General features: G+C 34.8%; 3 protein-coding genes and 1 pseudogene across 4 annotated transcripts; 3 read left to right on the top strand and 1 right to left on the bottom strand.

Annotated features, from left to right (window-relative positions):
* Positions 1–783: 783 nt before the first annotated feature.
* Positions 784–4,268, bottom strand: LOC140980457 (uncharacterized). 2 transcript variants are annotated; one of them, XM_073446274.1, is made up of 4 exons: positions 4,158–4,260; positions 3,842–4,046; positions 2,024–2,212; positions 784–1,761 (listed from the first exon to the last, which is right to left on the bottom strand). In XM_073446274.1, exons 2-4 carry the CDS (start codon positions 4,025–4,027, stop codon positions 1,348–1,350), a joined length of 789 nt encoding a protein of 262 aa, XP_073302375.1. In that variant the 5' UTR covers positions 4,028–4,046; positions 4,158–4,260; the 3' UTR covers positions 784–1,347. The 2 variants fall into 2 exon arrangements, with proteins under 2 accessions (XP_073302375.1, XP_073302374.1); XM_073446273.1 differs by having other exon boundaries at positions 3,842–4,268.
* Positions 4,269–6,788: 2,520 nt separating this feature from the next.
* On the top strand, positions 6,789–8,660 carry LOC140980265 (alkane hydroxylase MAH1-like; annotated as a pseudogene).
* Positions 8,661–10,812: 2,152 nt separating this feature from the next.
* On the top strand, positions 10,813–12,726 carry LOC140980225 (alkane hydroxylase MAH1-like). Its single transcript, XM_073445945.1, has one exon. It carries the CDS (start codon positions 10,980–10,982, stop codon positions 12,498–12,500), a length of 1,521 nt encoding a protein of 506 aa, XP_073302046.1. The 5' UTR covers positions 10,813–10,979; the 3' UTR covers positions 12,501–12,726.
* Positions 12,727–17,880: 5,154 nt separating this feature from the next.
* On the top strand, positions 17,881–20,585 carry LOC140981327 (uncharacterized). Its single transcript, XM_073447694.1, is given in 6 exon segments — positions 17,881–18,427; positions 18,429–18,587; positions 18,673–18,898; positions 19,011–19,343; positions 19,684–20,048; positions 20,257–20,585. Coding segments are annotated over 6 exon segments (1,671 nt in total). The 5' UTR covers positions 17,881–18,061; the 3' UTR covers positions 20,479–20,585.
* Positions 20,586–21,261: the final 676 nt, after the last annotated feature.

Genomic DNA, 21,261 nt, shown 5'->3' with positions numbered 1-21,261 from the left:
TTAGGTTTCCCTCCTCAACGGATCTTTCCAAATCCTTGCCAACAATTTGTCTTTTTCTTGATGGCGCCACTGTTCCTTGTATGACCCATATGCAGGGGAGGATTTCCAAAATAAGGATATTAAAGGATATTTTTTAATATATTTTTTTTGTTATGTTTTTGTATAATATAAAAAATATACATTTTAAAAATTATTTTAAGAATCTAATTTATCTACATACATGATAAATATTATTTATAATAATGAATTTTTGAAATAAATTTATAGAAGAGTTTCAAAAAATCGAAAATCGAAAATATACATGACATTATTCATTCAAATAATATAATTTTGTACTTTAATAACTATCGTTTAATTTGATTATTATTTAATATTTATAGTGTAGAATTAGAATGAATAAATCATAATACAAATTTTGTTTTTGTATTTTTTTTTCCTTCTCAATTTCGATTATAATTATTTGATTACGGATAAAATCGGTTTGAGAAAAGGCAAAAACTTGTGTGAGACGGTCTCACGGGTCGTATTTGTGAGACGGATCTCTTATTTGGGTCATCCATGAAAAATTATTAGTTTTTATACTAAGAATATTACTTTTTATTGTGAATATGGGTAGGGTTGACCCGTCTCACAGATTAAGATCCGTGAGACGGTCTCACATAAGACACACTCTTGAGAAAAAGTAGTTGTCTATACTTCTAATTCACAAGATATGAACGAGGCTATCTTAGCTTGACAACCTTCCCTATCTCCCCATGTCTTCAAAGGGAAAACTAAAATTACTGAACAAGTGAAAATTCAGACACCATCATCTTCATTCTTAACATAAATATACTCAAATCATTTTAACTTGTACATCACCATTAAAGAACAAAACAAAGAAAAACAAGTCTTAACAAATCATTGTTTGGAAAGAAAGACGAGGCAAAATACTTGTAGTTATACCATCTTTTCACGGTCACGATCAGCACACAAAATGGTTGCACATATACGACGGGCACAATTTTACCTCTTGAGAGAGCACAATGCTTGGCATTCCTCATATGAAACCTTGCGAGAATGTTAAAAGACGGTATGATATTGGTTCCTTAGCACGTTGAGCTCCCACTCCCAACAAGGAATGGCTGGCATTAGTATCGGGTGCAGCTTGCCAACAGCTCCGTTGCAGATATCTAGCACAAGTTAGCAGGGCCAGTGAAAATCCTCAACCTTCAAATTATCTGAAAATGATGCAGCTTTCTTCAAAGAATGTTGATGATGTAATGTGATACATTTCATCCCAGATTAGCTGTCTTTAAAATTAAGTCGAGGTGAGGATTCAGGCAATTGTCTCGGTCTTAAGGAAATTTATTTGACTGCCTTAACACCAACAGTTTTAACACGAAATCGATACTGCGGCTTGGAAACTTCATCCTCATCCTCGTCTTCTTCTTCTTCAGTAGAGTCATCTTCAACGCTGTCCCATCTGGAGTAGTCAAGATTAGAGTGTCCTTTCGGTTTTGGGATTGTCTGCCATCCAGATTGTTTATTGGGTTTTGTTTGGATATTGTGATTTCTGGAGGCTCCAAGGGGGTTATTGATTTCATTCCTTTTCTCGTTTTCTGCAGGCGCATCAATCATGTCTTTTTCTTGGTTTTTACATTCTTCCACCTCCTTAATACCTTCTGGTTCGTCCTCCTTTTCTTCCAATACTGTTGCATCTGACTCAGAATAGTCATCTTCTTCAAGCTCTGCCTCATCTTCGGGTATAGGAGCAAGTGACTTTCCTTGAACAAAACACACCATCTTTAATTGAAAACACCAAAATTGGCCAAAAGAAGTCCAGAAGAATGAAAATAACAAATTCATAATTTCCAAGGCTGTATAACTAAGCACAACTAAAATAAATCCATGCCTTGTGAAATGATGAAGTGGTGTTGGAATAAAATCGTTGACTAAAAACGTCATGCTGACATGGTGTTGAAAATATTAAATTGTTTACCAAAAGCGTTGCATTATCAAGGAAATTGGAGTGAGTGCTCACCAGTTGAGACTTTAGACGGGCCTGGAGGTTTCTATACACTTCTGATGATGGGTTCAACTCAATAAGTCTGTTGACATCAAAAAGGGCTAAATGGTATTCCTTTAAGGTGACCAGAGTTTGAGCACGCAACATCAATGCTCCTGTGTGATTTTGGTCAAGCTCAAGCACTGAGGTGCATTCTTCTGCTGCCTACAAAGATTGAGAATATGGAATTCCCCATGATTTTAATAATAAATCTTCTTCAAACAAAAGAATATATAAGTTATTATGGGCAGCAAGGTGCAGGAAAATGTGTTGAGAAGTAATTGAGTATAAATAACCATGAAACCGAACTCTTCTTGGAAAAAAGGCGTAACAAAAAAAGGAAATATCGAGATGGTCATTTTTGAATTTTCTGGTAAGCAACAAAAAATCCCTTGGTCAATGAAGTTCAAATCTTTATGGACCCTTAATACCTTTACGAACCTCTGAAATACCTTCTAGGCCATGACAATATCCCTAGTTGGTTTTCTACATGCATCTAATTGGCAGTCAGCTATCAACCTCAATGGCAAGTTATGCATGTGAATATAATTTTACATGGCATCTCCATCTCGTTTTAAAAATAGAGGGTTAAAACTCTCCATGCCTGGAATTATCAATTTTTTATAATGATGCCACAGTTTCAATTGATTTAGAGTACACATGCCATAAATACCCATAAAAAAGTATAGAGAAATACAAGACAAAATGCAGTTAGACTAAAACAACCATTTATACAGGCAAACTTAACGGTTTTTGGCTAACAACACTAACCCCGTCCCCACCCAAACTGCATACTCAAACCTTAATCCCAAATCAGCTCAGATTTGGTAGATCTCCTCTCTTCTCCATTATAACTGTTCTAAAATCAAGTTTCACCGATCACAATACACAACCACAAATCCCAAGGGAGAAAGTTATATTGCTAGAGAAATTCTTACACAAAATGGTAGAAAGAGATATCTAAGAATGGACCGATAACAATCAGAAATGAGGGGGAAAATTCCTTGCTAAGACTAAATCGAGTTCGCCAAAGAAAAGCATGCGACACCTGAGAGATGTGATTTATTAATCTTAACTCTTTAGCACCAGCGTGTTTGTACCATGAACATAATTTCACAGTGAACTTTTTTTTAGTAATCTTTACAATTGTTTGCCTATCCACTATAGAACTTTATTAATTGTAGGAAAGTGAGGGTGGAAATAATGATGGACACAAAAAAGTAAAAGATTCATTCGCCTTTTCTATTAGATTCAGCCTTCAGGCATCAATTAATACTCCTTATTCAAAATCAGCTAGCACCAGTATTGAGCAACAGATGATGGAGCGACAATAATCAAATCTGTGAAGCTGAGTCCGACGAGCAATATGAATAAATAATGTTTTATTATGGTAGAAAAAGCAGTTGCAGCTCAATACATACCAAACAAACTATTAAAGTGGATTCGAGCCTTGAACAAAGCTTTATCATACTGCATCGGCATCAAACTTAAAAATTCACATGGTCCAGCCAATTATTTTATCTTTATGATTGAACTATCATTTTAAGTGCTTTCTCAACTACTGTCACGACTCACATATGCATGCACAATACACTTGAGTATAATCATTCCTGAAAGTTCGAGCACGACTATCAACTTCCCCAGTGACGGGTTTTATTATCCCCCATTAGTCAACCATTTACACGGATTTTCAAGAGCTTCTCTACGCACAGGAGAAGAAAATTACAATTCAAATTGAGACAAATAAAAGCTGGGCCGGAGAATCAAACAAATTACATGAATAACATGCGGTACCTTCTTGAAATCGTGAAGTTTAAGATAACACGCGGCACGATTGCTGTGAAGGGCAATCTTCTGTGGCTTGGCCTTCGCCATGGATAACGCGTCGGTGTAATAACCGAGAGCTTCCGTATACTTGCCTTCTCGGTACATCTGGTGTGCCCTCTCGATCTTATTCAGCGTAGGCGATCCGGATTCCATCTCCGATCACAAATCTAACCTATAATCAATCCGAACAATCCGAACGAATAAATAAATATAAACGGAAATCAGAATTCAAGCAAAACCTGAAAAAGAAAAATTATTTCAGCTAAAACCAGAGATTTGGTACATATTCAATCGGATAAACTGCCAAATTTGGGAAGAGATTGGGATTGTTTGATAAGGAGAAGAAATCTTTGTGAAAGAAAAAATAAAAGAAAAATAATAACTCAATGGAGATAGATAAAAATGGGGGCGGGAGCGGAATTGTAGGGGCTCCACATATGGAGCGTGACCTTGATCCGTTAATAATTGGAGATCCGTATCCGACTTCATACCCATTTACTTTTGGGTTTGGACTTGGTCTTGGGCTTTAGACAGATCTGGTTGGGAATTAAGCCCAAAACTCGATTTGATTTACAGACCTGTGGTCTGAACTTTTGGATCATATTTTTAAATAATTAAACTTTTATTTTGGATTTCAACCCTATAGATTTTATTATGTATTTGGGATTTAAGATTTGATTTATATATTAGGTTTAATTAAAATAAAAATATAAAACAAGTGATCTTAAAAACGAGTTTATTAAATTAAACAAAATTTGAAAACCAATTCATCTATAATTTAGGCAAAAACTTGTGTGAGACAATCTCATAAGTCGTATTTTGTGAGACGGATCTCTTATTTGGGGCATCCATAAAAAATATTACTTTTTATACTAAGAGTATTACTTTTTATTTTGAATATTATTGGGTTAACTCGTCTCACAGATAAAGATTAGTGAGACCGTCTCACAAGAGACCTACTCTATAATTTAAATAATAGCCACAAATCTGGAATTAGAACTTAAGGCCGTACGAGCTTTGGGATCTCATCTTGCCATTAGGTCGAGAGATCCTCGTAACAAAAAAGACAATAAATCGACAATTATTACGTAATAAATCGACAATTATTACGTGGTCCTTTTATAACCAGTGGATGAATAATTTGGACTAGTATACCTATGCACGCGTTGCTTGTTTGTACAATATTTTTATAATTTATTTAATTTATATTTAAATGAGAATCAAAACGTAATTATAAGAAATCGTCAGGGATTACAATTCAATTTTGATAGAAAACAATTTTGGAGAATTTGTCCATAATAGAGGGACAAAAATGGATATACATATTTTGGTGTCCTTGAAGTTTCTATCATGTCCTCTATTTTAATAAAATAGAATAAATAATGTCCTAAAGATATGGTCGAATCAAATCAAATAATGGCGTGAATATAAATTTTTTTAAAAATGTAAACCAATAAGAGTAGGTCTCTTGTGAGACAGTCTCACGGATCTTTATCTGTGAGATGGGTCAACCCTACTGATATTCACAATAAAAAGTAACTCTTAATATAAAAAAATAATAATTTTTCATGAATAATCCAAATAAGATATCCGTCTCACAAAATATGACCCGTGAGACCGTCTCACACGAGTTTTTGCCAACCAATATCCGACTTGCATTTGAACTCTCGAAAGTCAGTTATTAGGTTTTGAAAGTAAAGTGTGTGGGGCACAATTTTATTTCAATTACATGCAATTTAATAACGAAATCAACTTATTGGGTGGGTCTTCTAAAATAAGAGAAACGTATATAAATGTGGCTCAAAAGTAACGAAATATACCGAATTTCTTTAATTAGGAGTGACCACCACTTAAATATTAGCATCGATTTTACGAAGCCATTCTCCCGATGAAAAAGATTCTGTCATGCCAATTCGGCTAGAGCACATACGACGATTTTTGTGTGATTTAGTTTTAGTTTGATGGGTCAAAATAAGAGTTTTCTATAATAAAAAAAATACACACAAATTCTGACCAAATATTGTACCTGCAAAATTTAAAATGATATATGACGAGCGACCATTTCAAATGCCACGTGCGCTTTGTTTTTATTTCATATTCTTTCAATATTAGTGAACATTAATGTATTTGAGCCATATAATATCAATATGGATAAAGGATGATTTTTTTTTTGTAAATTAAAAAAGAAATGAAAATTAAATATGTAGTGATGATATAGGTAAATATACCATAAATTACTAATGTATTATGATTTATCCTACAAAATCAAATATTTATCATTTTTTTAATCAATTAATTCATTATAAACTTATTATATATATTAAAAAAAAAAAACCAAGCCCGATATTAGAGAAATAAATAACAAAAAAAGTAAAGAATCCAAAAACATAATCCATTCCTTTAATTATTTCAAGAAACCGAATCCAACCAGAAAACAAACCTAACAGATCGGTTAGAACCGGTCAAATATTTTAGTATTTGCTTGTATTTTGAATTTTTTGGAATCAGATACATGAAAGCAATGTAAAACTTAGCTAATCCGCATATAATATAGCCTGAGATCAGATAATATAATATAAATCATCGTTTGACCCGTGTAATGAAATATAAATAATAAATATTCATATATTATAATGATTTATAATTGTATAATCAGAGTCAAACGATTACATGAAACATACATGTCTGATTAGCTAATGCTTCTAATATGGAATTTAGCCAAAAATTGTGAACAATTATCGGTTTTCTTATGTTTGAATTATTATACGATGAAGCACATAAATTTAAAGGAAGTTGTATATATTTTTATAAAACATTATAATACTATTAAATTTTTTTTTAGGAAAATGTTATTAAATATATGATCGATATAAATATAAAAAGAAATCCGTGATTTATTTGGAAGCATTGCCTTTCTAACAGAGAACACAGCAAACCCCATACCGTTAGGCAAAGCCACAACAATAAAAGGCGTCCCCAACTCCAACCATTTCTTGTCCCAAAAAAAAAAAGGAGAGCTTAGAGTAATACCCAGAAAAGATTTTTTCTTATTTCTTTTTTTGAAAAAGAAAATCTCAGTCATTCTTGAGCAATGGCCCTCTATGCATATCTTGAGATTCTTTTGATTCCCATCAGTGTCATGTTCCTATGTTTCTTGATGATTAGAACCCGGAAGAAGAGCTTTGCCCCGACTAATTGGCCAGTTCTCGGAATGCTTCCGGCTCTTCTTCACAATGCTAATCGAATACACGAGTACGCAACAGAAATCTTAAAAGAATCGAATGGGACATTTGAGTTCAAAGGGCCTTGGTTTTGCAACATGGATATGTTGGTAACGAGTGATCCAGCAAATATTCATCATGTTTTCAGTAAAAAATTTCCGAACTACCCAAAGGGTCCTGAATTCAGGAAGATTTTTGAAATCTTGGGAGATGGGATTTTCAATGCTGATTTCGAGCTGTGGGAATTTCACAGGAAAACGACGCTTTCCCTGATGACTCAGACCAAGTTCTACAGTTTCTTGGAGAGAAATATGTGGGAGAAAATTGAAGGAGGATTGATTCCGGTTCTTGACGGGTTCCTGGAAAAAGGGGTTGAGTTAGATTTGCAGGATGTTTTTCAGAGATTCACTTTTGACAACATTTGTAAATTAGTTCTGGGTCATGACCCAGAGAGTTTGTCAGTTGATTTGCCGTATATTCCTTGTGAGAAGGCCTTCAATGGCGCTGTTGAAGGTCTGATGCATAGGCATATTGTGCCCGAGTGGTTCTGGAAGCTCCAAAAATGGCTGCAAATTGGTAAAGAGAAGACTTTGATGAAAGCATGGAAGTCGTTCGACGAATTTATATATCCACGTGTTTCGATTAATGATGGAGTAGATAAAGAGGAAGATGATTTCAACATGTTGAAATCTTTCGAAAGGAAATATGAAGAGATAAAGAACTATACTTCAAGGGGTGACTCGAGAGAATTCTTGAGGGACACGTCGTTAAATTTGATGCTAGCAGGGAGAGATACAACAAGTACTTGTCTCGCATGGCTTTTCTGGTTACTTGCTGCAAACCCTTCAGCGGAAAGGAAGATTCGAAAAGAAATCGAGGATGAATTACAAGAAAAGGAGGATAAGAAATGGAGGAACTTCAGCGTGGAAGAGTCCAAGACGCTAAAATACCTCCATGGAGCTTTATGTGAGTCTCTCAGGCTATTCCCTCCGGCGGCCTTGGAGCATAAAGCTCCTATTCGACCCGATATTCTTCCGACAGGAAATCATTCCTGAGAACAAAATGGTTGTGCTTTGTTTCTATTCAATGGGAAGAATGGAGATGATATGGGGGAAAGATTGCCTAGATTTCAAGCCGGAGAGATGGATTTTGGAACGTGGAGGTATCAAACACGAGCCATCCTACAAGTTCCCCGCCTTCAATGCCGGGCCAAGAACTTGTCTAGGTAAAGAAATGGCCTTTATTCAGATGAAAATGGTGGCTGCGACTGTTATATACCATTACAACATTGAAGTGGTGAAAGGTCACAAGGTTTCTCCAAGTGATTCTGTCATAATTCAAATGAAACATGGATTGAGAGTGAAGTTGTCCAAAAGGAACGTGTGCTAAATCGTTCTAAATATTCCTCTATAGTTGATGTAGACGTAGAGGCATGCATCCAATATATAATTGAATATGAATAATGTAAAGCTAAATAATTGAATAACGGATATCAAAATTGATGGTGTTTCAAGTTGATATATATTTGGATGGGTATGATTGGAGGTTAAGTTTATTTTTTGTCAAACTATTTCATTGATCTATATATGTGAAACAGGTTGACTCGTTCCATGCGTAGAGTAAAAAGTAATACTTTCTTCGTAAAAAATAATATTTTTTAATTGGGATGTGTCGGATAAGTGATATGTTAGGATCAAGCGTTTACCACAAAGCCAAAAACTATAACTGTTAGCCAAAGTGCAACTTTATTTCTTTATACTTGTGGCAGCTCAGAGTGCACATACTTGTGTGATAATGGGTCGAGCTGTTAGGTCCATGAGTCTGGGGAGATGCGTGTCTATCTGCTGGTGTTGTCTCATATCTCTTAGAGATCAGTTTACCTTTTCTCTATCGTCGGCCATGTCCCCAGCAGAGAAAGTATTACCTACTAATATCTAGTGTCACTCTTTTACGACCCACTTAGCCAACCAGATCAAGCGACACAAAATCAGCAGCTTGACGCATGAGAACTTCCCTTGAAGTCACTCATCTTAGTACTACTCTCACTCATGCACGCTTAACCCAACATTCTCCTCCCCCAAGAAGTATAGAAATATGCTTCTTGGGAGACTTGAACCCATGACCTAGCTCTGATACCAATTGTTATGATCAAGCGCTTACCACTGGGCCAAAAATTATAGCTGTTAGTCAATGTGCAACTTTATTTCCATATACTTATGGCAGCGCAGAGTGCATCTACTTGTGTGCTAATGGGTCGAGCTGTTAGGCTCATGAGTCCGGGGATGTGTGTGTCTATTTGCTTGTGCTGTCTCATATCTTTTTGATGTCAGTCTTACCATTTTCTTTACCGTCGACCATGTCTTATAAAATTGAATTGTTGGATGGTCTCGCATAAATTTTTGGGTTCGTGCTTACAAATGCTTTTTCGTTGAGGTTATTGTATATAATACTAGATGCATTTAAGTTCATCTGCATCTTCTCAACTATGTACTAACAATTCAAGAAAAGTTTATCGGGGTTAAAACTTTCGTTTTGTTGTTAATCATGTATTTTGATGATAAAAATGGTTGGTTTATCATATTTATTTTGAAAATTAATATTTTATCCAAACTATTTTTATGTAAATCAATGCACAATAATGAAATTATTTTAACAAATATCGGGAAATTTTGAATAATTATTCCGTCCATTCCAATATCCTTGACCTTAAAAATCCCTAAATATTCGATTTTTAAAAATTCCCAATATAAATATCACTATCAAATTCTTTACCCAATTGATTATTTTTCTATATTAGTATCTAATATTTTTAAATTTAATATAGATAATTTTTTTTTAATTTGAATCTATCTATATTATTTTAATATATGAAGCATCTTATTTTATACAAAATTACATTTTTCAAAAAAATTATGACATGTGTTATTAACATAAAATTATAATAATAATTATGTTTTATTAATTGTTGTTCGTAAATCAAGTTANATTTCCGGACAATTCAAGGTACGCTCTCATTTTTATAAAAGTTCTTTAGTTCTCTGAGTTTTCTTTGAACTGCTTACTAATTTGAGCGTCGGAGTGTCTATGCCGAAATTCTCCCGACGCCCACTTAACGAATATTCGTGACGCATGTGACGCCCCACATATTAACTGTATATTGTCTAAGTGGACTCGTTTACCAGTCAGGTGAGGTCATTTACCAGTCAAGTGAATCAGTTTATTAATCAGTCGGATCTCGCGTCCGCAGTCTACACGAGTCAATTATTTTAGCTGCTTCATTTTTATTATTGCATCAGTATAAATAAAAGTTTAGATATCTTTGAATATTATTTTTGTATTTAAATTATTGAAGGTGAATCAAGTTTAGATGTATTTAAAAAAAAAATACAAACACAAAAAATAAATATTTAAGTATTTCTAATAAAATTTGAATAACTTAAATAAACAAAACTTAAATTCATATCTTACTTATTTATTATATTAATCATGATAGATTTCAAATGTCTTTTTAACGTTTTAATGATTTGAAAGTGATTATTATAATTATATTGTAACCAATTAGGGGTAAGTTTGAATTTATCTTCTTTTAAGTTAAATTAATTTCAGATTTATTAATTTGAAATGAATAAATATAAATAAACGATATTATTAAATAATTGATCCAAATAAAAAGAAATCCGTGATTTATTTGGAAGCATTGTCTGTCTAACAGACACCGCAGCAATAGTGCAATACCCCATGCTGTAATACAAAGCGACGACAATAAGAAGAGAAGAGGTCTCCCAACTCCATCCATTTCATATCATCCGCTAGAACTATATATTCAAGAAGTAGCCAAAAAACACACCAGAAAAAGAAAAAAGAAATCCTATCTTCTTGAATACATGGCCCTCTTCGCATATCTTGAGGTCTTTTTGATTCCCATCAGTGTAATATTTCTTTGTTTCTTGACGATTAGAACCCAGAAGAAGAGCTCGGTGCCTACTAATTGGCCAGTTCTCGGAATGCTCCCGGCTGTTCTTCAGAATTCTCATCGAATTCACGAGTATGCAACAGAAGTCTTAAGAGAATCGAGTGGGACGTTTGAGTTCAAAGGGCCTTGGTTTTGCAAGATGGATATCTTGGCCACGAGTGATCCTGCAAATATTCATCATGTTCTTAGCAAAAAATTCTCGAACTACCCAAAGGGTCCTGAATTCAGGAAGATTTTTGAAATCTTGGGAGATGGGATTTTCAATGCTGATTTCGAGTTGTGGGAATTTCACAGGAAAACGACGCTTTCACTGATGACTCAGCCCAATTTTTACAGTTTCTTGGAGAGGAATATGTGGGAGAAAATTGAAAAGGGATTGATTCCGGTTCTTGACGGGTTCCTTGGAAAAGGGGTTGAGTTAGATTTGCAGGATGTTTTCCAGAGATTCACTTTTGACAACATTTGTAAATTAGTTCTGGATTATGATCCAGATAGTTTGTCCGTTGATTTGCCGTATATTCCTTGTGAGAAGGCCTTCAATGGTGCTGTGGAAGCCCTGATGCATAGGCATATGGTGCCTGAGTGGATCTGGAAGCTCCAAAAATGGCTGCAAATTGGTAAAGAGAGGACTTTGATGAAAGCTTGGAAATCGTTCGACCAATTTATATATCCCCGTGTTTCGATGGATGATGGAGTAGAAAAAGAGGAAGATGATTTCAACATGTTGAAATCTTTCAAGAGGAAATATGAAGAGATAAAGAACTATACGTCAAGGGATGACTCGAGAGAATTCCTGAGGGACACGTCGTTAAATTTGACGCTTGCAGGGAGAGATACAACAAGTACTTGTCTCGCATGGCTTTTCTGGTTACTTGCTGCAAACCCTTCGGCGGAAATGAAGATTCGACAAGAGATCGAGGACGAATTACAAGAAAAGGAGGATAAGAAATGGAGGAACTTCAGCGTGGAAGAGTCCAAGAAGCTAAAATACCTCCACGGAGCTTTATGTGAGTCTCTCAGGCTATTCCCTCCTGTGGCCTTGGAACATAAAACTCCAATTCGACCCGATATTCTTCCGACAGGAAATCACATTCCTGAGAACAAAATGGTTGTGCTTTGTTTCTATTCAATGGGAAGAATGGAGATGATATGGGGGAAAGATTGCCTAGATTTCAAGCCGGAGAGATGGATTTTGGAACGTGGAGGTATCAAACACGAGCCATCCTACAAGTTCCCCGCCTTCAATGCCGGGCCAAGAACTTGTCTAGGTAAAGAAATGGCCTTTATTCAGATGAAAATGGTGGCTGCGACTGTTATTTACCGTTACAACATTGAAGTGGTGAAAGGTCACAAGGTTTCTGCAAGTGATTCTATCATAATCCAAATGAAACATGGATTGAGAGTGAAGTTGTCCAAAAGGAACGTGTGCTAAATCAGTCTAAATATGATGATATATTCTCTACGTACTGTAATATTTTAGATATGCCAGTACAGAAATATCTATTTTTGCTCAATCTCAGTAACAAGATCTAAGAATAACGTTTGTCCAAAAGACGAATAGATCCGAGAATCAGTTAATGGTGACGTAGTGATGCATCCATGATAACTGTGAATCTGGTAAGTTATTATGTGAAGCTAAATAATTGAATAATTGATATATATCAAACTTGTTGTGTTTAATGTTGACATTTGGATTTGTATAGTTGGGGATGAACGCTATTTTGTGCTTACCTATGCGTTTTCTTTGATGATATTGTTTATAATTGCATTTAAGTTCTTTTGCCTCTTTATTATTTATAAGCTTTAAAATATAAGATCAAGTATGTTAAAATATTGCAAAGATCTAATTAATGAAGATCTATACAAAAGAAGGTTATTAATTTATATTGCATGAATAAAAATTCACACTAAATAGTGGAACGAAGAACTAGTTAGTTAACACGGTGCTACATAAAAATGAGCAAGTTTTTTTTGTAAAACGGTCTCATGTATTTATATTTGTAAGACGAATTGACTTGTTTCATATTTGTGGTGATAAATAATAGTTTTGGAATAAAATTTAAAAAATTTCCTGAACCGGATCGAGTTGAAGACTTTTTACACAAAAATAACTCGTGAAACAGTGTCACAAAAATTTTAATGTATGAAAATATCAATTCGCCCTTGATCTAAATTATAATCTATTAAGTCATTCCAAGTGGTGTTAAGATTGGAACTTGGACCTAACTCAACCCCAAAAACTAGCTCAAGTGAGGGAAGATTGTCCAAGTCCATATATGCAACTCCCAGGTTATTTATCCAACCGATGTGGGACAACTAACACACCCCCCTCACGCCTGAACATCTGGAGCGTGAAGTTTACAAATGACCCAAATATGGGCAGAACAGGTGACCTAATTATGGACAATCCAACACATAACAGTGGAACATGAGCTCTGATATCATGTTAAGATTGGAACTTGAACCTAACTCAACCCCAAAAGCTAGCTCAGGGGGATTGTCGAAGTCCATATATGCAACTCTCAGATTATTTATCAAACCGATGTGGGACAACTAACAAATGAATATATAACTATTCTCAGGAAAATGTCCCAATTGTAAATATTTCGACACTCAATAAATACCATTAAACAACACTGAAAAAACAAGAAAAATTGGACTCCAAATAATAAGAAAAATTGGGTTTAAGGAATCCACCCTTTATTATAAATCAAAATTTAACTATTGCGATTATTTCACAGTGTTATCTCTTATATGGCATAACACACGTTATAAATTACATCACAATCAAACTTAAAAAGAAAATTACAGCAAGTTTTTTTTTTTTAAAAAAAAAAAGAAATTAATGCAAATCTGCAATGTTGTGTGAAGAAAATTGGATATTATTTTTCTAATATATACAGACGAGACAGATCGCCTAAACCGGGCCCAACATTGGTTGGCAAGGGTTGAAATTCTCAACCCGTCCGGTCCCATTCTATGGTAGGATGTTGCGGGTTGCAAGCTAGACTGCTCCGCCAATTCGTTCTGACAGCTCTATTTGATGGAGATATTACGAACCGACCAAACTCGAGCAAGAGACCGAGCCAAGCGGACTCAAAGGTCGCATTGACAGTGCATGTATGCTTCGCCACGAGGAGCGATGATGAGCAATTCCTTATACAACTCAAAATGGCGGCTCGATGATGTGGCGTGAGGTGACATGACAGTTATCTATTTATCATACATGTGGCGAGTGATTGTGCACCACTAGGACGAATGAGATGACAAGGGTTACGAGCCGTTAATTGGACCGTTATATGTAGGGGTAATGGATTTAATGATAAAAGGATGTAAAGATTCAAGAATGGATGCTATCAACACCATTAAATTATGATCAGATTGACTAGATTGATCTAGATCAAGGAGATGGAATTTGGACTATTAGATCGAGACCGACGGTTGAGAACTATTAGATTTAAAGTTGCATCCAAAGATTGTGATCATCCTAAAGATATGTGATCTGAAACGTCCAATTCAAAGGACACACTTTATTAATGAATCTGATTAATGGATGTGATACAATGGTTGTGGCTCGTCAAACAAGGTGCAATATACACCATTTAATCAAGATCCGGCGGATCAGCTTGAATATCAACCTAGGGACAAGACTAATAGCGAAAAGTTCCCTACAACCCTTGTAAAAGTATAGATAAACTCATATCCCGTAATGAAATAAGTTTAGGCAATCAAAAAATCGAAAATACACATACATTTTTGTGCTCTGTATATTGTTGCGTATAATTTTTGTTTGTTCATAAAGAAAGTCTAAGAAGCATTATGGAAGTTTGTCCGATTTTGTGATTTGGAATGCTTCTATCTCAAAATATAAGAATTTGTATTTGAGAAACGATTGTCTGATTCCATAAACAACGTGTGGACAAATTCATCTTAAAGATAGAGTCCAACTTCAGCCGTGACATATTTTATGACCAATCTTATTTATATGTTTCTTGCAACATCTCATGAGTCATGAGACAACTTCCGAACAATTTAATTCAGATTTTTCATCTCTTACTACAACAATGTTTGATAAAGAAGTATTAACAGCCCTTAAGAGACTTCACATCACTAATTTCAACAAGACACGTAAATTGGAAAATGAGGACTAAGATTATTATTTTAAAATTGTCAATATTTCCCCCAAAAAAAAAAAATTTACTTTCAACAAGACACGTAAATTGCAAAAATGGGGACTAAGATAATTATTTTAAAATTGTCAATACCCGCAACAAATTTTTTCTTTTTAACTTTCGACAAGGCACGTAAATTGGAAATTAGGGACTAAGATTGTTATTTTAAAACTGTCCAATAGTTGCAATAAAACATTTTTTTTAACGATAGAATGGGGATGGCGGATTTTAATAACCTAAAAAATTTGGGCAAAAACTTGTCTGAGACGGTCTCACGGGTCGTATTTTGTGAGACGGATTTCTTATTTGGGTCATCCATGAAAAAATATTACTTTTTATGTTAAGAATATTATTTTTTATTGTAAATATCGGTACTGTCTCGTAAGAGACCTACTTAAAAATTTGAGGAGATTCAAAAAAGTTAAAACTCCTCCAGAGAAATAGATCGCTAAAATTTCTATATGAGAAATCAACGAGTTTAAATATCATATTATTAAATATGCAATTAAAACGCATCTTGGTCATTTTTTCATGATATACATGTTTTTTTAAATTTCCTACACATGATATCCAAAATTAAAGTTTTCATACCCGAAAATCACATTTTGAATGCTCCAAAAAAATGTCTTCTTTTCTTTCTATATTTCAGCAAAATATCTCTGCAAATTTTTTTGACATAAATTAAAAAAATATCAGCGATTTTCTTACCAACATGATTCTTGGCGGGTGAGTTCCCAAGAATCATATGATATTGAGTTTAAATTTCAGGGTAATATTTCGGTTAGATAGGAAATTGAAAATTCTCTTTCACCCATTGTATAAAAAATGATATATTTTTCAACTTTGAGATCTTTAATTTTTGGTATAATTATGTTGATACCCTCTAAAATTGACACATCTGGGTGGATCCAAGCTCATTTCAAAACTAGCTCTAGCCCTTTAAGGTCCAAACTTCGTTGTTGATCCATACAGCTAGAGATCCGAGCCCTGATGCAGTTAGGGAATGTGAAGACATTCTCATTAATAGATAAGGTGTCTCGATAAATGTGAGATTTAGTTAAATCTAATCAAGATAAGAAAATAGTCTCAGCCGCCATGGTCACAGAGTTCAGATGTTTGAGGGCTCCTATCTCAGGTAGGATTCTATCTCAGCAGAAGTCGTACTCCAACAATATAACTAATCTTCTCCTTCTATAATTATCAGTTATTGGTCACAGTTTTAGCTCTCATTTTCTCTTGCTCATTTAGCATTAATATATCTCTTTCTTAAGTTTGCTCTCCGTACTGATTTAAGTATGAAAGTGGTCACACCGAAAAACTCTTCGACGTCTCTAACCCTATTTTTATCCGTGCAGAACTAAGAGTTCAGACCCGGTCTACCCAACCGCAAAGATTTGAAGACCCAATTTTCATACCAAACACAAAGTAAAATTTTGGTATCATCAAATTCTATTGTGTAATGTTTTTAGGCATCGTTTGGTACACTTGATAACTGAATGATTAATAAATTATCACCCTTCAACCCATGTTTGGTTCATTTTTTAAAAGCCCGTAAAAATTGAATGAGCCCATGATAATGTCGGTCTTCTGTAGAGAAGACATCCTTCCAAAGTTGATTGATATCCGCATGATAAAAAATAAATAATATGATATGACATTATTACCCCCAAAGTTTTTGATCCGCAACAACCCTAAATTTTCATTTTACATTCAACAAAATTTTATTTCTCTCTGTGGGCGGCGGCGAGAGAATTTTGGATTCCACAGAAAATTGAGGCTTTTGAAGCCGCTTTTTGTGGAGGTTAAAAGATATTAACAGGTAAGACTTTGGTGTTTTTCGAGATTTTAATTTAATTTCGTTTGGATTGAAGAATTTATTTGGAGTTTGTGGAAGTGTGGATGTTTTTTACGTCCAATGGATGCAACTTCATCTTTTTATAGAGCAATTTTTTACCTGACGGGTAAGTAATTCTTACAGTCGAACCGACGTCTTGTTGGATTTTTGGCAGAAGAGTTGATGTAGATAATAGTTGTTTGATCTGGTTTTTGTGCATTTTATTTGTTCACTCATCCTTTAGCTGTACGAGTTTCTGAAAAGATGACGGGTTTGAGCGGGTCTCTGTATTTTTCGTTGTTCATTGCTTCTTTACTTTTTATTTTTCCTTTTTGTATAATCCTGATTGTTAAATTTCAATTTCTCGTCATTTTAGCTTCATTGTCATGATGGCAAATTGAAGCTTCCGCAATGGCGAGGATGGTAAATAATGTTTTGAAATGAGATGACAGGTACTGTGGAGCATGGATTTCAAGATGAGGTCTTAAATAACTCAATTTGGTCTGTTGTACTAATTTTACAAATAAAAATAATTTTATTATATATTTTAATATTTGTTTTTTGTTCTGTTTAGACATGCATTTTTATAGTTTGATTTGATGAAGAGTAATTTTATGAACATACAACGATGGAGTTTGTGGAAGTTTGGATTGAAGAACTTAAAAGATTGTCATCCATAATACTGTTGGATAAGCCAATGTTAAGTCATGCATCCATCAATTTAGATTCCTAGTTTTTATGGTTTATATTTCATTATTTGATGATATTTTAAATGTATCAATTCAAATAAAATAATGGCAGAAACCTGAAAGACTTGTAAGCTTGATGCTAAGGTCAGAAAAAACATATTTTGTGATTAATATAGTTTATTTATCTACAAATGGTTTTAGATTTTATTCATTATGATGATGTGGTGATTATTGTTGCATAATTAATCCAATTAACATGATGTAAATTTTTATTATAGTGTGGCAGAAGTTTTATATCATGGACAATCAAGACCGGGACATCCAAGTGATGCTGGTGTTACACCAAATACTCATGCGTGCATTTGTGTTTTTTACTGTTTTAATACGAGTGTATACAAAGTACGTACTACCTCGGAAACGTAGGCTTAATTCAGAAGACATCTCATACAATATTAAAGGAAGAATTCATTCCCAAATAAATCACTTGCATAGGATTACTGAATTAGGAGATACACAATGTATTGTCAACTTGAGGATGAATCGTAATGCATTTGCACGAGTATGTTACTTGCTCACACATGTTGGAGGGCTTTTAGAATCTAGGTATGTCGGGGTTGGGGAGAAGGTGGCTATGTTCTTGTCCATATTAGCCCATCATAAAAAATAATAGATTCATAAGTCATGACTATATACGTAGTGGCCACACTGTCAGCACTCATTTTCATGAAGTTCTGAAATCAGTCTTAAAGTTGTACCCAATACTTCTCGTGAAGCCGGTCCCTCTTGATGAAAATTGTACTAACGAAACATGGAAATTGTTTAAGGTATGTTTATTCATGCTTTGAACATCATTGTGAATATATGATAGCAAAAATACTTTTGAAAATAACCGATAACTATTGTATGTAGGGCTGTCTTGGAGCCTTGGATGGAACATACATAAGTGTGCATGTGTCTAATCAACAAAAGCCCAAATACAGAACAAGAAAAAGAACCACAGCAGTAAATATCTTGGGAGTTTGTGATCGGGAAATGAGATTCATTTATGCATTAACTGGTTGGGAAGGATCTGCCGCAGATGCTAGGGTACTTCGAGATGCAATTTATCGACAAAATGGGTTTAAAGTACCAAGAGGTCAGATGTACATTTTTTACTCACTTGTTACAATTCAAATAGTACATTGAATATAATTCTTGTCTTTTGATTTACTTAACATCATTTTTTCATGTCATAACAAAAATGGCAGGTCAATACTACCTATGTGACAACGGATATGGTAATGTAGAAGGTTTTCTGACGCCATATAGGAAAGTGCGATACCACAGGGATGCATGGGGAAATGGTTCCATTGGTCCACAAAATTACAAAGAATTCTTCAATGCAAAGCACTGATCTGCACGGAATGTAATAGAAAAAGCATTTGGATTATTGAAAAGAAGATGGGCCATCTTGCGAAGTCCATCGTTTTACCCATTGAAAGTTCAAAACCGAATTATCATGGCATGCATTCTAATACATAATTTCATTCGATCGGAAATGCCAGATGATCCTCTCCTAGAAGCTGAGGATGCATGTGTTGGTACCACTAATGATACTGAAGATGCGTTCATTGACAATATCGAGTCCTCTCCGGCTTGGGATATGTGGCGAGAAAATTTAGCAATGTCGATGTATTCTCATTCATAGTTTCCGTATTGAATGTTATTAAGCCTACAGTCTTGAACATGTAGATGTTTTGATGCCATAAATTGTATTCCTCGAACATGTGTTTTTTTTTTGACTTTCAATATGGATCTTCGATGAATGTATTGATTTTCCTATTATTTGTGATTTGTCATTTTCTTGCTCGGTTTTATTATTTTTATGTTACAGTTAAACATTGTATTTAGATACTGACCATTTTTTTTGTTTTATGGTAGGGATGGAGTTTAGAACAAATAGCAGCAAAGGACATGACAAGGGGAAAAAAGTAGAGAAGACTAGACGGGTGTGGACAACAAGAGAGGAAGAAATTCTTCTTCAAGCATTGAAGGAAGCTATAAGTCACGGTTGGAAGAGCGAGAATGGATTTCGAATTGGTTATTTGAGTTTTTTAGAAGATTCCATGAAGAAAACCTTCCCGAATACAGATTTGCGGGCCAATCCCCATATCAATTCAAAAATTCATGTGTGGAAAAAGTCTCATGGTACATTGATGACATTGCTAAGCAAGAGCGGAATAGGTTGGAATGAAACTGAAAAAATGATTGACGCCACAAATGAAGCATGGGAACCTCTTGAGAAGGTAAATATGTAAAGACTTTTCATTAAGCTTCAAAGTATACTTTTGTACATTCTCTAGTACCAAACTAATCAGCACTCACTTTCTCTATGGAGATGATACTGTGATGTTGTAGTTTATGTAATGAACATATATATCTACCATGCTACTATGCTTGCGCAAGTTTTTTTGTGCTATATATGACTTAGTTTTCATTCATTTGTCCGCACAGATTGACATCAGTGTCCATGGGATGCGGTACAGGTCTTGGCCATTTTATAATGATTGGTGTGAGATTTTTGGACGTGATCGTGCAACTGGAGAACAATCTGAGAGCTTTGTTGATGCCGTACAGGAAGATGCCTTAAACTTGGGGAACACTGATGGTGTTGCAGTGGATGTGGGGTTGGAAAAGTTGTTTGATGGGTTTGAGGACAATGCTGATTCGATTTAGATCTCAGCCCCAACAACATGCAAGAAATCGATAGGCAAAAAACGCAGACGAAGTGCTGAAATAGAAGATCGTATTGTCGATGCCATGAACAACTTCAGTGACATGATATATATATATATCCTTATACTATATATCCTTCACTTATCATATCCTATGTATCAAACTATGCCTTAGTTGCAAATTAATCAATATGGAGTGGTTATTGCTCTTGAATTTTATATGGGCTTTGGCTATTTAATTTTGGATCGATTAGCTTTACAAGAATTTGAAATCTATTAATGTTCCAACTTACAAGATTGCCATTTTCTAAATATGTAATTATAAAAATGATATTTGCTAAAAGTTTGTGTATGGAATAATCGTAATTTCATCGGATCCCCGTATTATGGCATAATATTGATTGGTGAATTCGACCGTTGCCAAAATTCAAAATATAAATAAATAAACTCGAACGTTGGTGCCCGAGAGCGCTCCTTCCTTGCACTGTTATTCCACCTTCTTCTTACTTTCATTCCAGTTTTAATGCCCTCTCTACTGTAAATCACCACCAAATCAATGGCCGATTCAAGCAATTTACCCATAACGTACCCGAAACCTCCGCACCCTCTGCATCAAATAGCCGAGAACCCGACCCACAAGCTTCTCCTCAAGCAATGGCTCAAAGAACAAGAGTTGATCCTCAATCGTATCTCCCTGAAACAAACCCAAATCGACTCCACCAGAAAGGAAATAACCCAACTCTACTGCCTCTTCTTCCTCTTCCACTCCACCGCCTTGATCCTC

The sequence above is a fragment of the Primulina huaijiensis genome, chromosome 7 (genome assembly GCF_012295235.1).
Source record: "Primulina huaijiensis isolate GDHJ02 chromosome 7, ASM1229523v2, whole genome shotgun sequence".
NCBI lineage: Eukaryota > Viridiplantae > Streptophyta > Magnoliopsida > Lamiales > Gesneriaceae > Primulina > Primulina huaijiensis.
Note: the sequence above shows the minus strand (reverse complement) of the source record. Positions and strands in the feature narration are given on the sequence as shown.